The sequence below is a fragment of the Quercus suber genome, unplaced genomic scaffold (assembly GCF_002906115.3).
Source record: "Quercus suber isolate HL8 unplaced genomic scaffold, Cork oak 2.0 scaffold_47, whole genome shotgun sequence".
NCBI classification, from domain to species: Eukaryota; Viridiplantae; Streptophyta; class Magnoliopsida; order Fagales; family Fagaceae; genus Quercus; species Quercus suber.
The window spans coordinates 1,803,699-1,820,230 of NW_027069512.1; the positions used below are offsets into that span (position 1 = coordinate 1,803,699).

General features: G+C 32.1%; 1 protein-coding gene across 3 annotated transcripts; it reads right to left on the minus strand.

Moving 5' to 3' along the window:
* Positions 1 to 6,975: 6,975 nt before the first annotated feature.
* Positions 6,976 to 14,356, minus strand: LOC112012071 (uncharacterized). 3 transcript variants are annotated; one of them, XM_065771671.1, is made up of 7 exons: positions 14,108 to 14,356; positions 13,618 to 13,671; positions 12,910 to 13,019; positions 9,079 to 9,701; positions 8,276 to 8,372; positions 7,275 to 7,350; positions 6,976 to 7,178 (listed from the first exon to the last, which is right to left on the minus strand). In XM_065771671.1, exons 1-6 carry the CDS (start codon positions 14,180 to 14,182, stop codon positions 7,308 to 7,310), a joined length of 1,002 nt encoding a protein of 333 aa, XP_065627743.1. In that variant the 5' UTR covers positions 14,183 to 14,356; the 3' UTR covers positions 6,976 to 7,178; positions 7,275 to 7,307. The 3 variants fall into 3 exon arrangements, with proteins under 3 accessions (XP_065627743.1, XP_065627742.1, XP_065627744.1); XM_065771670.1 differs by having other exon boundaries at positions 8,276 to 8,378; positions 14,108 to 14,355; XM_065771672.1 differs by lacking the exon at positions 13,618 to 13,671 and having other exon boundaries at positions 8,276 to 8,378; positions 14,108 to 14,354.
* Between the last annotated feature and the right edge of the window lie 2,176 nt (positions 14,357 to 16,532).

Consider the following 16,532-nt stretch of genomic DNA (forward strand, 5'->3'; position numbering starts at 1 on the left):
GTAGGCTAACTATTTCACAACTTCTTTGTCACAAATTTACAATTCTAATGTGACAGACTGTGAGTAGTTGTCTATTACTTACATATGAACCTACTATTTTTTCTCCACCAATCACACCCTACCACATCAAAATTGTAAAATAATTTGTAATCCTAGTTTTTTTTTTTTTTTTCATAAGATAATAAAAACATTTCCTTGCACCAAAATCTGGCACTAATTCACGTGGATTATGTCAAGTTCACACATGGCCTGTTCCATGAATGACACTCAGCTTCCAAATCATAAATCCCACATTATTATTACCCCATGAGAAACGCATGACCTAGGTCCATATCATAAGATCAGCTAATATTTTCGTTACACCATAAAATGCACGTGACCACAGTCCATATTTTGATATTTTGTGCGCTATAAGAATAAGATCGCACCGGTTCCTTCATAGGTCTTCATAGAAATTGCTCTCTCTTCACCTTTCAATGTCACCTATCTTGGTCCAACTTGGGCTGGACTTTATTCTTTAATTGGAAATAATATGGGCTTGGTCCATTCAATCTGCTTACTATAGCTTGGGTAATCTTTTAGGACAAAACTTTAAGTACATTATTTTAGTTATTGTTTCCTTTCTTCAGATTCAGCCATGTAGTTATTTAACTAAAAATACACTTCCAATCCATGAAAAAAAAAATTAACACGACAAAATCTTAAGAATATAATATAAAAAACAACACCTAAGTACTATACCTAAATATTGCCCAATCTTTTATCCCAAGCAGCCTGAGAAACTGGTCCTCAATTCATTGTTTTGCCCAATCTGATTATTGAGCAGATTAAAAAGCTAACAAATTATGAGCTGTCATGAGAATTTTTTTTTCTTTTCTTTTATTTTTGGAAAACATAACCTTTACTAATTGTGACCTTAAGTTTTAAAAATTGGACCATTCAAAGAACTCAAGTAAAATGAGAGGTTCAAGGTTTTTTAAGGTCAAACCATGATGACATCATATATAATTTAATAATTAAATAAAATACAAACAATGAGCAAATTTGTAAAAATGAACAATCTTGATCTAAAAAAATATAAAGAAATAAAATCAATTTCAAATCTATCTTCAAAACTCTTAATGGAAGAAAAAATAGAAAATTATAAAGCATAAAATAAAAGATATTAAATTACAATTAATCTTTCAAGTATATTAGCTATGCTAAATATCTTTCAAAAATAAAACATAATGATAAATGCTAAATATATTACTGAAAATAAAAACGATAAAAGTTTAGTCATTTTATTGGTTGGCGCCGTAAACTATTTTAAAATATTTGATTATTTAAACAGCTTTAAAGTATAAAAAATTTGATAATTGAATAAGAGATTTGGGGTTTAATTTCCACTTATATTAAAAATTTATTGATGTCTTAACTGTCATTAGAAATGAAATAAGTTGAAACTATCTAAAAAATATATATATATATATATATCTTCCATTCCTTACCATTTCAAAGCATCCAGCCCAGTGGTTATCATTTAAGCCTTTTTTTTTTCCTTCAAAATAAATACAGTAATAAATAGGTGGTCTAAACTGTGGTAAAGGTTTTAGTGAACCAGCCGGTTCCCACAGTTCAACAATCGTTCTCTCTCTCTAAAAAAAAGCCAATTTGCAGTTAACACCATGCTGGTTGGAAATCGCAAAACTAACGTCCAAAGCTAATAAAAATACAAAGGGACTAAACGAAAAGCTCTGAGAAGGCATTCGCTGTAAAAGTAAAACACACAGCAACTTTTTTTTCTCCATACGAGTGATGTTTTCATACAGTTTTGCACTAGCTCAAGCTCAAGCAATCAGATGCAATTCAGCCCCTGCACAAATTTGATATATAATTATATTGATCCTTCAATAAAAAAAAGTTACATAACCCACTCATACAATTGAAAATTTTTAACACCACGGATTACCTCTGCTTAATGTTGCCAAAAGCGTAGCAATGCCTAGCTGTGCCGTTTCTTTGCAATAGATTGCTCTGTAAGGTACCTGCCAAAATGCCAGTAAGGAACTTAAAAATAGTTGTAACAACATACTATCTTTTTTTTCTTTTTTTTTTGGAGAAGGAACAACATAACGAATTGATGTACTGCTAAATTTAGGAGGACCAATGAAAACCATTACTAATGCCAAAACCAATTAGAGAAGCACCATTACAACGTTTAGATAATTAAAAGTGAAAGATGACCGGTTACAGGCTGATCGACTTGGGTTTGTCAATGACATGATTTCACTTCACTCACGCTCCATTTGTTTCGATGAAAACCTTGTGTAAAGATAGTTTTCCGTATTTTCTAGTGTTTGGTAGTATCAGAAAAAATGAGTTAGAAAGAAAACTATTTTTTGTCAATAGAAAAAATATGACTTACTTTTAGAGATTGTTTTCTATTAATTTTTTTGGAAAACAACTCTAACTCATAATAAGCTAATTAAGGAAAGTTAAGAGATTGTTTTTCAACTCATTTAAGGTTACTACTAGCTACCAAACATGGATAGATGAGATAATTTAATAGAAAATATTTTTTGGAAAATAAATCATTTTCTAGAAAACATTACTAGAAAACATTTTTGACGAAACAAATTGAGTGTCAATATATAAAAATGTGCTTACAGCTAAAGTGGATTTAATTGGAACAAATCATGGCACTAAGTAACAAACTATAAATATATTAGGGCTTAAAGAGGAACATCAAGAAAAAGGTAAGGAAACTAAATTGCCTCAAATTTGTGAGGTTGACTCATAAAAAAATAGTATTTTAGCATTGTGATCCATTGTGTGTAAGAAGAGAGAAATGAAAAGTGACATGTAGCTTATACCTGGAACATGAAGTGGCTACATTATAGACAATCAGTATCAATTGAAAAAAAAAAATCTGTGTTTAATAATACTACTGAACGGAAACTTGATACTTACTTGCCAGTGTAGAAGCCTGCAGAATACCAAGCATTTAAAACAACAGCCAGATCAGTTTCAGAGCTAGTACTTTGAGCTGTTTCTCCATCAGTTTTTTCTTTATCTGCATTCCATGAAAAAAAATTCGAAATATGATAAGACAATAGATCAGCACCCTGTTTATATCTACACAATATACATAGTAAAAAAAAAAATGACAGCTAAACCATCAAAATAAGTTGGTTAGGCAAAGCACAAGTGGGAGCTGGGAATTCAGTTCTTATCATGAACCAAAGGGACATCTTAACAATATGCTTAATATGACAAAAGGCAAGGTCATGACATGTAAATAAAACTAAAGCTACTGAGTTTTAAGTCCAGACTCCAGAGTGCGTTGATATGTTTTAAGTAAGGGATAACAAGTAGAAAAGTAATAATATATAGTACAGGCTTGAAGAGCCCCTCAATTGCACATGTGAACAAATAGAAAAACAAGTTATCCGCAGGGAAAAATAAATAGGGTCCAACAAACGATACAAGCAGATCAACCAAACAGAAAAAACTACATACCCCAAAGAAACAAAATTGAGAAATTAGAAAAAATCCAAGTTAAAATGAGGTATAAGGGGGTCGTCTAATCATCAATGAAAAACAGAAAGGTCAATTTTGCAAGGCAAAAGAAACTATTTGTCACATTTCCAAATAGGACCTTTTAACCCAACATTCTAGCTATTTGCATGGCAGCACCATTGATAAACCATCATAAAACTACCAGCAAGCAAGATTTTCATGCAAATCTCTTCCTTTAGGAAATCCGTGCTCACCTTCATTTATATTAGAATCTCCAGAAATTTGTGGCTTCAAAGAAGATAGTGCCTTTTCTGCAGCTCCCATTGCTGCTTGGACAATATTACCATCTTTGAGAAGGCAAGATCTTTCACTTCCAGGAACCATTGCCATAGAAGCATCAGCGCAAGTCTTGCCCACACATGTCCCACCCAAAGAACAGCCAGGACATGAAGGACATGGGGCCGCCAAGCATTGGTAAACATAGGGGCAACATGAACAGACTACATTTGGATGAGAATCTAGGCTTGCAGGGATAGCATGTTCTTGAGAAGTAGAACAGCTACCCCACTGTACACCAGAACCTTCACCAGAATATTGATAGTTCCAACCACCATATTGATGAAGCTGCTCCAAAATCTTTTGCCTATTCTCCTCAAGCTCATAATACGAGTTGAGTAACTTGTTATAATCCTCTGCACCATGATAATATGAACTGTCTTTACTGGCATCTTGCTCGAGTAGACTATTTGATGAAGTTATACAGGGTTCAGGTGCATGTGAATCTACACAATGATTTTCTTTTACTTCTGAAAGATTACTAGTCTCTCCTGAGTATATTGCAGTACTTGATGCAACATTGCTTTTCTCATCTGCATCCCTAATTTTTATAATTTAAAAAATATATATATTTGAGAGATGGTAAAAAATTTACACTTAAAAATAGGCAAAAGAATATAAGCCCTAGAAGAACAACAATTGCCTTGCATGCAATGCTAGAATTTATGCAATGATCTGGTTTTGAGCTTATGTATTTTTTTTTTGGATAGGTAGAAAGTTTTATTGAATATAAGTACATCATGTTCACAATGGTGAACAAAATGTACTTTAAACAATTACAAACAAATCAAAGACAATAAATAAGGTTTTGAGTTTGCTTGCATGACCTGTATGCAACTATTTTCGGTTAATTTTGACCCACATATTGTGACTTAACCCTTTAATATGCATTAGCATAAAATAAAATGGTTCTCATGCATAATATCAATACAAAGCATAGAGACAAAGAATGATAGTGTACATGCACCTTCTTTCTCCTCCTTTAAAAATTAAAAAAAAATAAAAATAAAAAAAACATACTTTTGCATAATACCAACAAAAAAAATGTAGAGACAAAGAAAGATGATAAGGTCTATTTTATTTTTATTTTTATTTTAAATTATATTGCTTTTATAGGATTAGCACACTTTCCCCTCATTTTAGATAAAAGCTTTCCTATGGTGGGGTTTAGCCTGATAAGCAAGTATACTGCAAAGACACAAGATTCAATTCATAATTCAACATGAAACAGAAAGCATGGTGCTAATACTTCTTTTTCAAATGACATGATTTCCATAAATTCAAAATCATAAAGTTATGGACAAATAATTTGTTATAGTCTTTTGGCTAGGCTTTATGGCAATCCTAAGCCACCTTATTGCAAGTAAAACCTACATGGCATTTTGCAATACCAGTAGCCAACGGAACTAAGGGTCTGTTTGCTTTAGCTTATTTTGTTTATTTGGTTATGTATTATTTTTCAAAGCCTCCGTAAAAGCATCTCTCTCTGTGACACATCCACACACAATTTTTTTTATTTTATTTCATATTCGTTTTCAACAAGTTCATCTCAATTGAAAATTGCTGATAACAGTAAGATTTCATAATATTTTTTTTTTAAATGAAGTTATAGGCTCCAAAATTCCAATTAGGACATGCAACTCATTCCCTCCATTAAATTACTGGTATCTTCACAATGAACCAACTAAGAACATTTTATTAGAATGTATGCAAATATGTTTCTGTTGTTTGAAATGAAACCATGCTATGCCAACAATACAATGCGATTATCTATATTCAATTGCAAGTTATATTCCTTTATGAATAAGAAGTTTAAAGTCCTCGATGCATTACTCAAAATTTTCCAAGAGAAAAAGGCAGGTCAGAGGTGATCAATTATGTCCTTTTCAAATGTGCTTTTTAATAATAAGTGAATAGAATTCCATTAAAAAAGAGCAAAATAAAGCCATCCACACACAATTTTTTTTTTTTTTTTTAAATTTCATATTCGTTTTCAACAAGTTCATCTCAATTGAAAATTGCTGATAACAGTAAGATTTCATAATATTTTTTTTTTAAATGAAGTTATAGGCTCCAAAATTCCAATTAGGATATGCAACTCATTCCCTCCATTAAATTACTGGTATCTTCACAATGAACCAACTAAGAACATTTTATTAGAATGTATGCAAATATATTTCTGTTGTTTGAAATGAAACCATGCTATGCCGACAACACAATGCGATTATCTATATTCAATTACAAGTTATATTCCTTTATGAATAAGAAGTTTAAAGTCCTCGATGCATTACTCAAAATTTTCCAAGAGAAAAAGGCAGGTCAGAGGTGATCAATTATGTCCTTTTCAAATGTGCTTTTTAATAATAAGTGAATAGAATTCCATTAAAAAAGAGCAAAATAAAGCCTTATGGAGGATGAATACTATCTTCAAACTCCCAAAGATTATCATTCTATGTGGATGCATATGCTTCAACTGTTTGGGATGGATTGGATCATGCCTTCCATTGCAAACTTATTATTTTGTTGGCACCATTGGCTTGGGAAACATAATTCCGATATTTGGAATTTGATTCCAGACTGTTTGATGTGGACTATTAGGACAAAACGTAATCGACGTTCTTTTGAGGATACTGAGAAATCACTAGCTCAATTGTTAAATTTGTGCCAGGGAACTCTCTTTGATTGGTCTCGGTGTTGGGGTCTCTCGGATTGTTTTGCTCTCATTGATTTTCTTTTGTCTCTTAGAATAGTTTTAAGATTCCTTTATTTCTCTGTGTTTTGGTGTTGTCCTTTGTTCACTATCACGAACTCTATGTATTTTTTCTTCTATTCCTTTTTTAATAATATAACTTTCTTACCTATAAAAAAAATCTTCCCAAGTGTTAAGGTTGCACTTTTATTTATAAATAATGAAACTTTATTGATACAAAAAACAATCACTCATGTATACAAGATGTAAACTTAAGGTTGCATTTTTTTTTTTTGCATTTTTTTGCATTTTTTTGCATTTTTTCAATGAAATATCACCTTTTTTTAAAAAAGGCTTGTGCATGTGGACCTCAAAATAGCTCATTACCACAGCAAACTCCGGATTTTATTCCTTTTTTTTTTTTTTGACTCTCTCTAAAAAAAAGCCAATTTGCAGTTAACACCATGCTGGTTGGAAATCGCAAAACTAACGTCCAAAGCTAATAAAAATACAAAGGGACTAAACGAAAAGCTCTGAGAAGGCATTCGCTGTAAAAGTAAAACACACAGCAACTTTTTTTTCTCCATACGAGTGATGTTTTCATACAGTTTTGCACTAGCTCAAGCTCAAGCAATCAGATGCAATTCAGCCCCTGCACAAATTTGATATATAATTATATTGATCCTTCAATAAAAAAAAGTTACATAACCCACTCATACAATTGAAAATTTTTAACACCACGGATTACCTCTGCTTAATGTTGCCAAAAGCGTAGCAATGCCTAGCTGTGCCGTTTCTTTGCAATAGATTGCTCTGTAAGGTACCTGCCAAAATGCCAGTAAGGAACTTAAAAATAGTTGTAACAACATACTATCTTTTTTTTCTTTTTTTTTTGGAGAAGGAACAACATAACGAATTGATGTACTGCTAAATTTAGGAGGACCAATGAAAACCATTACTAATGCCAAAACCAATTAGAGAAGCACCATTACAACGTTTAGATAATTAAAAGTGAAAGATGACCGGTTACAGGCTGATCGACTTGGGTTTGTCAATGACATGATTTCACTTCACTCACGCTCCATTTGTTTCGATGAAAACCTTGTGTAAAGATAGTTTTCCGTATTTTCTAGTGTTTGGTAGTATCAGAAAAAATGAGTTAGAAAGAAAACTATTTTTTGTCAATAGAAAAAATATGACTTACTTTTAGAGATTGTTTTCTATTAATTTTTTTGGAAAACAACTCTAACTCATAATAAGCTAATTAAGGAAAGTTAAGAGATTGTTTTTCAACTCATTTAAGGTTACTACTAGCTACCAAACATGGATAGATGAGATAATTTAATAGAAAATATTTTTTGGAAAATAAATCATTTTCTAGAAAACATTACTAGAAAACATTTTTGACGAAACAAATTGAGTGTCAATATATAAAAATGTGCTTACAGCTAAAGTGGATTTAATTGGAACAAATCATGGCACTAAGTAACAAACTATAAATATATTAGGGCTTAAAGAGGAACATCAAGAAAAAGGTAAGGAAACTAAATTGCCTCAAATTTGTGAGGTTGACTCATAAAAAAATAGTATTTTAGCATTGTGATCCATTGTGTGTAAGAAGAGAGAAATGAAAAGTGACATGTAGCTTATACCTGGAACATGAAGTGGCTACATTATAGACAATCAGTATCAATTGAAAAAAAAAAATCTGTGTTTAATAATACTACTGAACGGAAACTTGATACTTACTTGCCAGTGTAGAAGCCTGCAGAATACCAAGCATTTAAAACAACAGCCAGATCAGTTTCAGAGCTAGTACTTTGAGCTGTTTCTCCATCAGTTTTTTCTTTATCTGCATTCCATGAAAAAAAATTCGAAATATGATAAGACAATAGATCAGCACCCTGTTTATATCTACACAATATACATAGTAAAAAAAAAAATGACAGCTAAACCATCAAAATAAGTTGGTTAGGCAAAGCACAAGTGGGAGCTGGGAATTCAGTTCTTATCATGAACCAAAGGGACATCTTAACAATATGCTTAATATGACAAAAGGCAAGGTCATGACATGTAAATAAAACTAAAGCTACTGAGTTTTAAGTCCAGACTCCAGAGTGCGTTGATATGTTTTAAGTAAGGGATAACAAGTAGAAAAGTAATAATATATAGTACAGGCTTGAAGAGCCCCTCAATTGCACATGTGAACAAATAGAAAAACAAGTTATCCGCAGGGAAAAATAAATAGGGTCCAACAAACGATACAAGCAGATCAACCAAACAGAAAAAACTACATACCCCAAAGAAACAAAATTGAGAAATTAGAAAAAATCCAAGTTAAAATGAGGTATAAGGGGGTCGTCTAATCATCAATGAAAAACAGAAAGGTCAATTTTGCAAGGCAAAAGAAACTATTTGTCACATTTCCAAATAGGACCTTTTAACCCAACATTCTAGCTATTTGCATGGCAGCACCATTGATAAACCATCATAAAACTACCAGCAAGCAAGATTTTCATGCAAATCTCTTCCTTTAGGAAATCCGTGCTCACCTTCATTTATATTAGAATCTCCAGAAATTTGTGGCTTCAAAGAAGATAGTGCCTTTTCTGCAGCTCCCATTGCTGCTTGGACAATATTACCATCTTTGAGAAGGCAAGATCTTTCACTTCCAGGAACCATTGCCATAGAAGCATCAGCGCAAGTCTTGCCCACACATGTCCCACCCAAAGAACAGCCAGGACATGAAGGACATGGGGCCGCCAAGCATTGGTAAACATAGGGGCAACATGAACAGACTACATTTGGATGAGAATCTAGGCTTGCAGGGATAGCATGTTCTTGAGAAGTAGAACAGCTACCCCACTGTACACCAGAACCTTCACCAGAATATTGATAGTTCCAACCACCATATTGATGAAGCTGCTCCAAAATCTTTTGCCTATTCTCCTCAAGCTCATAATACGAGTTGAGTAACTTGTTATAATCCTCTGCACCATGATAATATGAACTGTCTTTACTGGCATCTTGCTCGAGTAGACTATTTGATGAAGTTATACAGGGTTCAGGTGCATGTGAATCTACACAATGATTTTCTTTTACTTCTGAAAGATTACTAGTCTCTCCTGAGTATATTGCAGTACTTGATGCAACATTGCTTTTCTCATCTGCATCCCTAATTTTTATAATTTAAAAAATATATATATTTGAGAGATGGTAAAAAATTTACACTTAAAAATAGGCAAAAGAATATAAGCCCTAGAAGAACAACAATTGCCTTGCATGCAATGCTAGAATTTATGCAATGATCTGGTTTTGAGCTTATGTATTTTTTTTTTGGATAGGTAGAAAGTTTTATTGAATATAAGTACATCATGTTCACAATGGTGAACAAAATGTACTTTAAACAATTACAAACAAATCAAAGACAATAAATAAGGTTTTGAGTTTGCTTGCATGACCTGTATGCAACTATTTTCGGTTAATTTTGACCCACATATTGTGACTTAACCCTTTAATATGCATTAGCATAAAATAAAATGGTTCTCATGCATAATATCAATACAAAGCATAGAGACAAAGAATGATAGTGTACATGCACCTTCTTTCTCCTCCTTTAAAAATTAAAAAAAAATAAAAATAAAAAAAACATACTTTTGCATAATACCAACAAAAAAAATGTAGAGACAAAGAAAGATGATAAGGTCTATTTTATTTTTATTTTTATTTTAAATTATATTGCTTTTATAGGATTAGCACACTTTCCCCTCATTTTAGATAAAAGCTTTCCTATGGTGGGGTTTAGCCTGATAAGCAAGTATACTGCAAAGACACAAGATTCAATTCATAATTCAACATGAAACAGAAAGCATGGTGCTAATACTTCTTTTTCAAATGACATGATTTCCATAAATTCAAAATCATAAAGTTATGGACAAATAATTTGTTATAGTCTTTTGGCTAGGCTTTATGGCAATCCTAAGCCACCTTATTGCAAGTAAAACCTACATGGCATTTTGCAATACCAGTAGCCAACGGAACTAAGGGTCTGTTTGCTTTAGCTTATTTTGTTTATTTGGTTATGTATTATTTTTCAAAGCCTCCGTAAAAGCATCTCTCTCTGTGACACATCCACACACAATTTTTTTTATTTTATTTCATATTCGTTTTCAACAAGTTCATCTCAATTGAAAATTGCTGATAACAGTAAGATTTCATAATATTTTTTTTTTAAATGAAGTTATAGGCTCCAAAATTCCAATTAGGACATGCAACTCATTCCCTCCATTAAATTACTGGTATCTTCACAATGAACCAACTAAGAACATTTTATTAGAATGTATGCAAATATGTTTCTGTTGTTTGAAATGAAACCATGCTATGCCAACAATACAATGCGATTATCTATATTCAATTGCAAGTTATATTCCTTTATGAATAAGAAGTTTAAAGTCCTCGATGCATTACTCAAAATTTTCCAAGAGAAAAAGGCAGGTCAGAGGTGATCAATTATGTCCTTTTCAAATGTGCTTTTTAATAATAAGTGAATAGAATTCCATTAAAAAAGAGCAAAATAAAGCCCTATGGACGATGAATACTATCTTCAAACTCCCAAAGATTATCATTCTATGTGGATGCATATGCTTCAACTGTTTGGGATGGATTGGGTCATGCCAAGTTCCGTTGCAGACTTATTATTTTGTTGGCACCATTGGCTTGGGAAACATAATTCCAATATTTGGAATTTGGTTCCAGACTGTTTGATGTGGACTATTTGGACAGAACGTAATCGACGTTCTTTTGAGGATGCTGAGAAATCACTAGCTCAATTGTTAAATTTGTGCCAGGGAACTCTCTTCGATTGGTCTCAGTGTTGGGGTCTCTCGGATTGTTTTGCTCTCATTGATTTTCTTTTGTCTCTTAGAATAGTTTTAAGATTCCTTTATTTCTCTGTGTTTCGGTGTTGTCCTTTGTTCACTATCACGAACTCTATGTATTTTTTCTTCTATTCCTTTTTTAATAATATAACTTTCTTACCTATAAAAAAAATCTTCCCAAGTGTTAAGGTTGCACTTTTATTTATAAATAATGAAACTTTATTGATACAAAAAACAATCACTCATGTATACAAGATGTAAACTTAAGGTTGCATTTTTTTCTTTTTCTTTTTTTCTTTTTTTTGCATTTTTTCAATGAAATATCACCTTTTTTTTAAAAAGGCTTGTGCATGTGGACCTCAAAACAGCTCATTACCACTGCAAACTCCGGATTTTATTCCTTTTTTTTTTTTTTGGTATAGTTTAAAAATATTTACACTTGTCTCTCACACTGTAGTACTAATTCTACAAATTGGAAATTATGAGAAAGTATGTTCCCTGGTTGACTCTTGCCTAAACCACCACAGGAGTTAAAAGTGCTCCTTTTGGGATCAGCTTAGTTAAAAACAAAAAGGCACATATTTTAGCCATCTACTCTATCTTCAATAGGGTTAATTGCACAAATCCACCCTAAACTATGGGGTGCTTGCACTTTGCACCCCAAAGCATAAAAACTTGCAATTAACACCCCAATTTGGACAAAGATAGCAATTTGCATCCAATTGTTCAAATGGCTGTTAACTTTAACAGTCACATGCTATGCACGTGACCTCTAAACAAGAAAAAGATGAAACTACGTTTTCATAACAAGATTTACTAAACTACCCCCCTTAAACTATAATGAAAATCACAGTAGTAGAATGCCCCAAACCCCAATCACCCATATCTATTTGATTCATGCTAAAGCATGGCAATCTTAAGCCGGCTGAAACACAGTGAGAAGCAAATGTATTAGGAACAGTCATTAAAGGCAATGCCCTACACCAAGCTGAGGGCCCCATCAAATTGCTCAATTATAGGCCTTGTATCAGGAACAAGAAGACAACCCTCGCAAGCCATTGATGAGAGCAGAATCATCCCAAAGTTGTAAAGTGAAAACACGTTACATGCCATAATTTAGAGTGGATTTGTACAATTAACCCATAATTTAATTGGTAAGTTATACACGCACCCTCCGAATCTTTAACCCAAGACTTGATCCTCCACATTGCCCTTACAACAGCAAGAAGTGTTACTTGAGCCATAGCTTATTGACACTATCATATAGAACATTGTTCTAAAAATCCAAAAAAAAAAAAAAAGACACTCATTTCTTATATATTACAGGCTCCAAAACATGAAAATACCATAACAAAACACAAAACATTCATTATCTCTTCACATTGCACATTAACATTTCCAATAATTTTATTTTATTATTGAAAAGCAACATTTCCAATAATTTTATAGAAAATAAATAGCATATATTAGATCACAAATAGGCAATAGCATAATAAATTTACCAACCTTCTAGCCTCATGAGTTCCGTTAACATTAGCAGAGACATTTTCCTCGGTGCTGCCAACAGCTTTTCCTCCCTCGGTTGAAGTTTCATGACCTTTTTTGCTATGCATTATCTGGAAGATGAGGTGATTGAAAAGATTACAATGTTACTACAACTAAAAATTTGTGATGATTTTTAATAAAAAAATATTTTTTGCAAAATACATGCATGATCATATGTCAGTTATCACTGTATTTAAATAAAAAAGAATTGGTAAGTTCTATTCCACAGTTCTATTATTTGTATATTTTTCAATAACCAATCAGTATCTATTTTCCATTTTTGTTTCGGGTTTGATCAATGGTTCTTTTCACTCCATTTATCATAATATTGTACATGCATGTGTGTTTGCATGCCTGTTGTCTGTCTATTTACTAAGTAACTTTCAATCTTTTATGTCCTTTATTTATTTTTTATTTTTTTATAAATCAATCTTTTATGTCATTTATATACATTGATAATAAGGAACCTTTCTAAAGAAGATCCCCTTAGACTCGCCTCTAGCCAATAAAACTTACAGACAACTGACCCCACCCGCCAAAACCAGTAGCTAGATAATCCAGGGTCATGCATTCCTAATAGGCTAAGAAGTTTATACTCATGCTCATGCCCGAGAGCTATATATATATATATATATAGGGACTAGAAATGGGAGATTCGAAGCTAGTGACCTCAGCCTCATGAGGTGTGGTCTGCAGCCGATTGTGCTCTCCCTTATTATGTTCCTAAAAACAAGAAAGCTAATAACAATTAGAAACTCTAGTAACTTGATCCATCCCAAATTCACCAAAATATTTTTCTATAACATTGCTATTGTTTTGAAACCCATAAGTACCAATGCAATGAACATGTAGTAAATTTAATTTTTTTATCCACTTGTTAAAATCAAGCAAAGAATGAAAACTTTCCACTCTATTTTTTTGTTTAACTAATAAATGCTACTTCTAAATTATAACTCTACACAATTCACTAATACATTTAATTCTTAAAAAAATAATAACAATAAAGTATTGCCAAGTGAAGCAATGCCTCAGCCAAGCTTATATCATAAATAAAACAAGCATAAAATTTGGACTAGTTCAGATACAGAACTGGCAAAGCAGAATCAGTGTAATAGAATAGAATATGTTATAGAGAGAGAGAGAGAGAGAGAGAGAGGACCTTGTACTTGGATATGGCGGCGTCGAAGGCGTTGATGAGAGCGGAATCATCCCACAAGTCGCCTTCCTTCCCCATTTTTTTTTTCTCGTTTATGCGGATGCTCTACTCTATTCTGTGTCCAAACTCCCAACAAAACCCTTCTTCCCTCTCTCTCTCTCTCTCTCTCTCTCTCTCTCTCTGAGTCTTTGTGGACTGGGTTTACTTTTCTTTCGTACGCGACCCCTATTAACGAAAATATTAAAGTTTATGGTAAATGGAATGTTTTAAAAAAATTTGAGGTTTAAAATGTAAGGTCCGCTCGTTATATAAGTTTAAACATTTATTTTCAGTTTTAACACTGGTCACTAATTCATGTTATGCACAGAAATTTACCAATTTGTGGAGTATAATTAAATAATTTTATAAAATTTTAAATTGATTAAGAAACTACCCCATTACATGATTTGTTATTGTATGACTATAATTTGTGTTACAATTTAATGAAGAAGCCATGGCATACAAAAAATTTGTCAGACAATTTTAGATAATGCAAAAAATAACCCCAAAATTTAGATATTAAAATTTCTAAAAAATCAAAAAATATTAAAGAATCAAATGATTCACTACTTAGAAATTATTAAAATAAAATAAAATATATATGACTAAAAAATAGAAAAATATAAGAAAAAGATTGGGTTGCATTCAAAAGAATAATCCATGACTATAAGTTTACACCTTATCATAAAATATAACCTTAGTGAAGTAGAGAGATAATAATAATAATAATAATAATAATAATAATATCAACGTTTGAGTTTGAGTTTGAGTTGGACTTATTAAAGAGATAGAGTTTTACTCCTTGATAAGTTTGGATTAAACAAAAATAATTTTGTTTTAAAAAAAAGATGAGTTTGAGTTTAAGTTTGACTTGTTAACGAGATAGAGTTTCACTCTTTATTAAATTTAGATTAAGTAAAAATAATTTTATTTAAATATTGTGTTGACGTAGAAAATTGTGAGAGTTTCAGAAGTTTCAGTTTTATATATATATATATATATATATAGATTTCATGTATTTTTACTATTTTCATACATTTTTTTACCCACACATATTTCCAAAAAAAACTTAAAACTGTTGTTTAAATACATGTATCAAACTGACCATAATTTACCCAATATTTTTTATGTTCAAATTTGGTGTTTACTGTTTAGTATTTGGAATTGCATAAAATCTATTATTTTACCATCTAAAAAGTTACTTTTTATCTATCATACCACATCTTTTTATTACAATATAATAAATTTAACATCCCAAACTCTACTTTTTTACCAATTCATTTAAATATTATCCTTTATTTCCTTCTTTAGTTTTTATTTATACTCTCTCTCTCTCTCAAGCAACCACCACCCCTTACAACCTCACCACTATTGCACCACACACACCACCCAAACCAAACCAACACCACCGATTCAAATGCAAGTCATAGCCACTAAAATTGAAAGCAACCAAAGCCTCCAAATTTCCACAACCCAAAACCCTTAGACCCATTTTCAAAGAAACCCTAATCCTCAAACCTATGTAGGATCCAGAAAAAAGAAAAGAATTAGAGATAGAGAGGGGTAGGAGAAAGATTGGCGGCCACCAATGGTGGCTTCATCGTCATGCATCACTACCAATATTGGTGATCCTGGGTTCAACCCCCATGGGTTGTGCTTTAGAAGAGATGGTGAGATAAATAGACAGAGAAGAGTCATGAGGTGGTGGCTTGTGGTGGCATGTCATGGTAGTGGCTCATGATGGCACATGGTGGCTGAGCCTTAGATGTCTCAGACATGGAAGATCTTTGCTAGGTTGGTTTAAGAGAAGAAAAGAGTAAGTGAGAAGAGACAGAAGACAAGAGACAGAAAGAAGAAGAGAGAGAGTGTGTGAAAGTTGAATAAAATATAAGTTTATAAGTTTAGCATCAATGAACAATAGTTTCTATATATAAGACATCACTGTAGCTAGATTGTAAATTTTTTAAAAAACTAGCCTTTTGGATAGTGCCCACTTTTTATGGTTTAATGCTATAAATAGCAATTTGAGAGATTCTACGACCCCTAATACTAATGCTTTGAGAGAATTGTTGATTTTTTCTAGTTGTTTTCATTAAAATCTTATATAAAATATCTTTAAAAATACCCTTATAATCACATTTAAAATAAGAGTTCGACAATGAAAAAAATAATAATAAAAACTAATATTGATTAAACTTACCAAAAATATAAATTATTAACTTAACAATAATACCCACATTAGTGGTGTTTGGTGTCCACATGTCAGGTTTTGTCAAATTGATCACCAACCTATACTCAACCTAATTCTAGAGGGTCTTAAATTATAAGACCCACTACCAATCGTTATTAACGTGAGTTGTCAACTAGAAAAGTCATTCGATCTCCGATG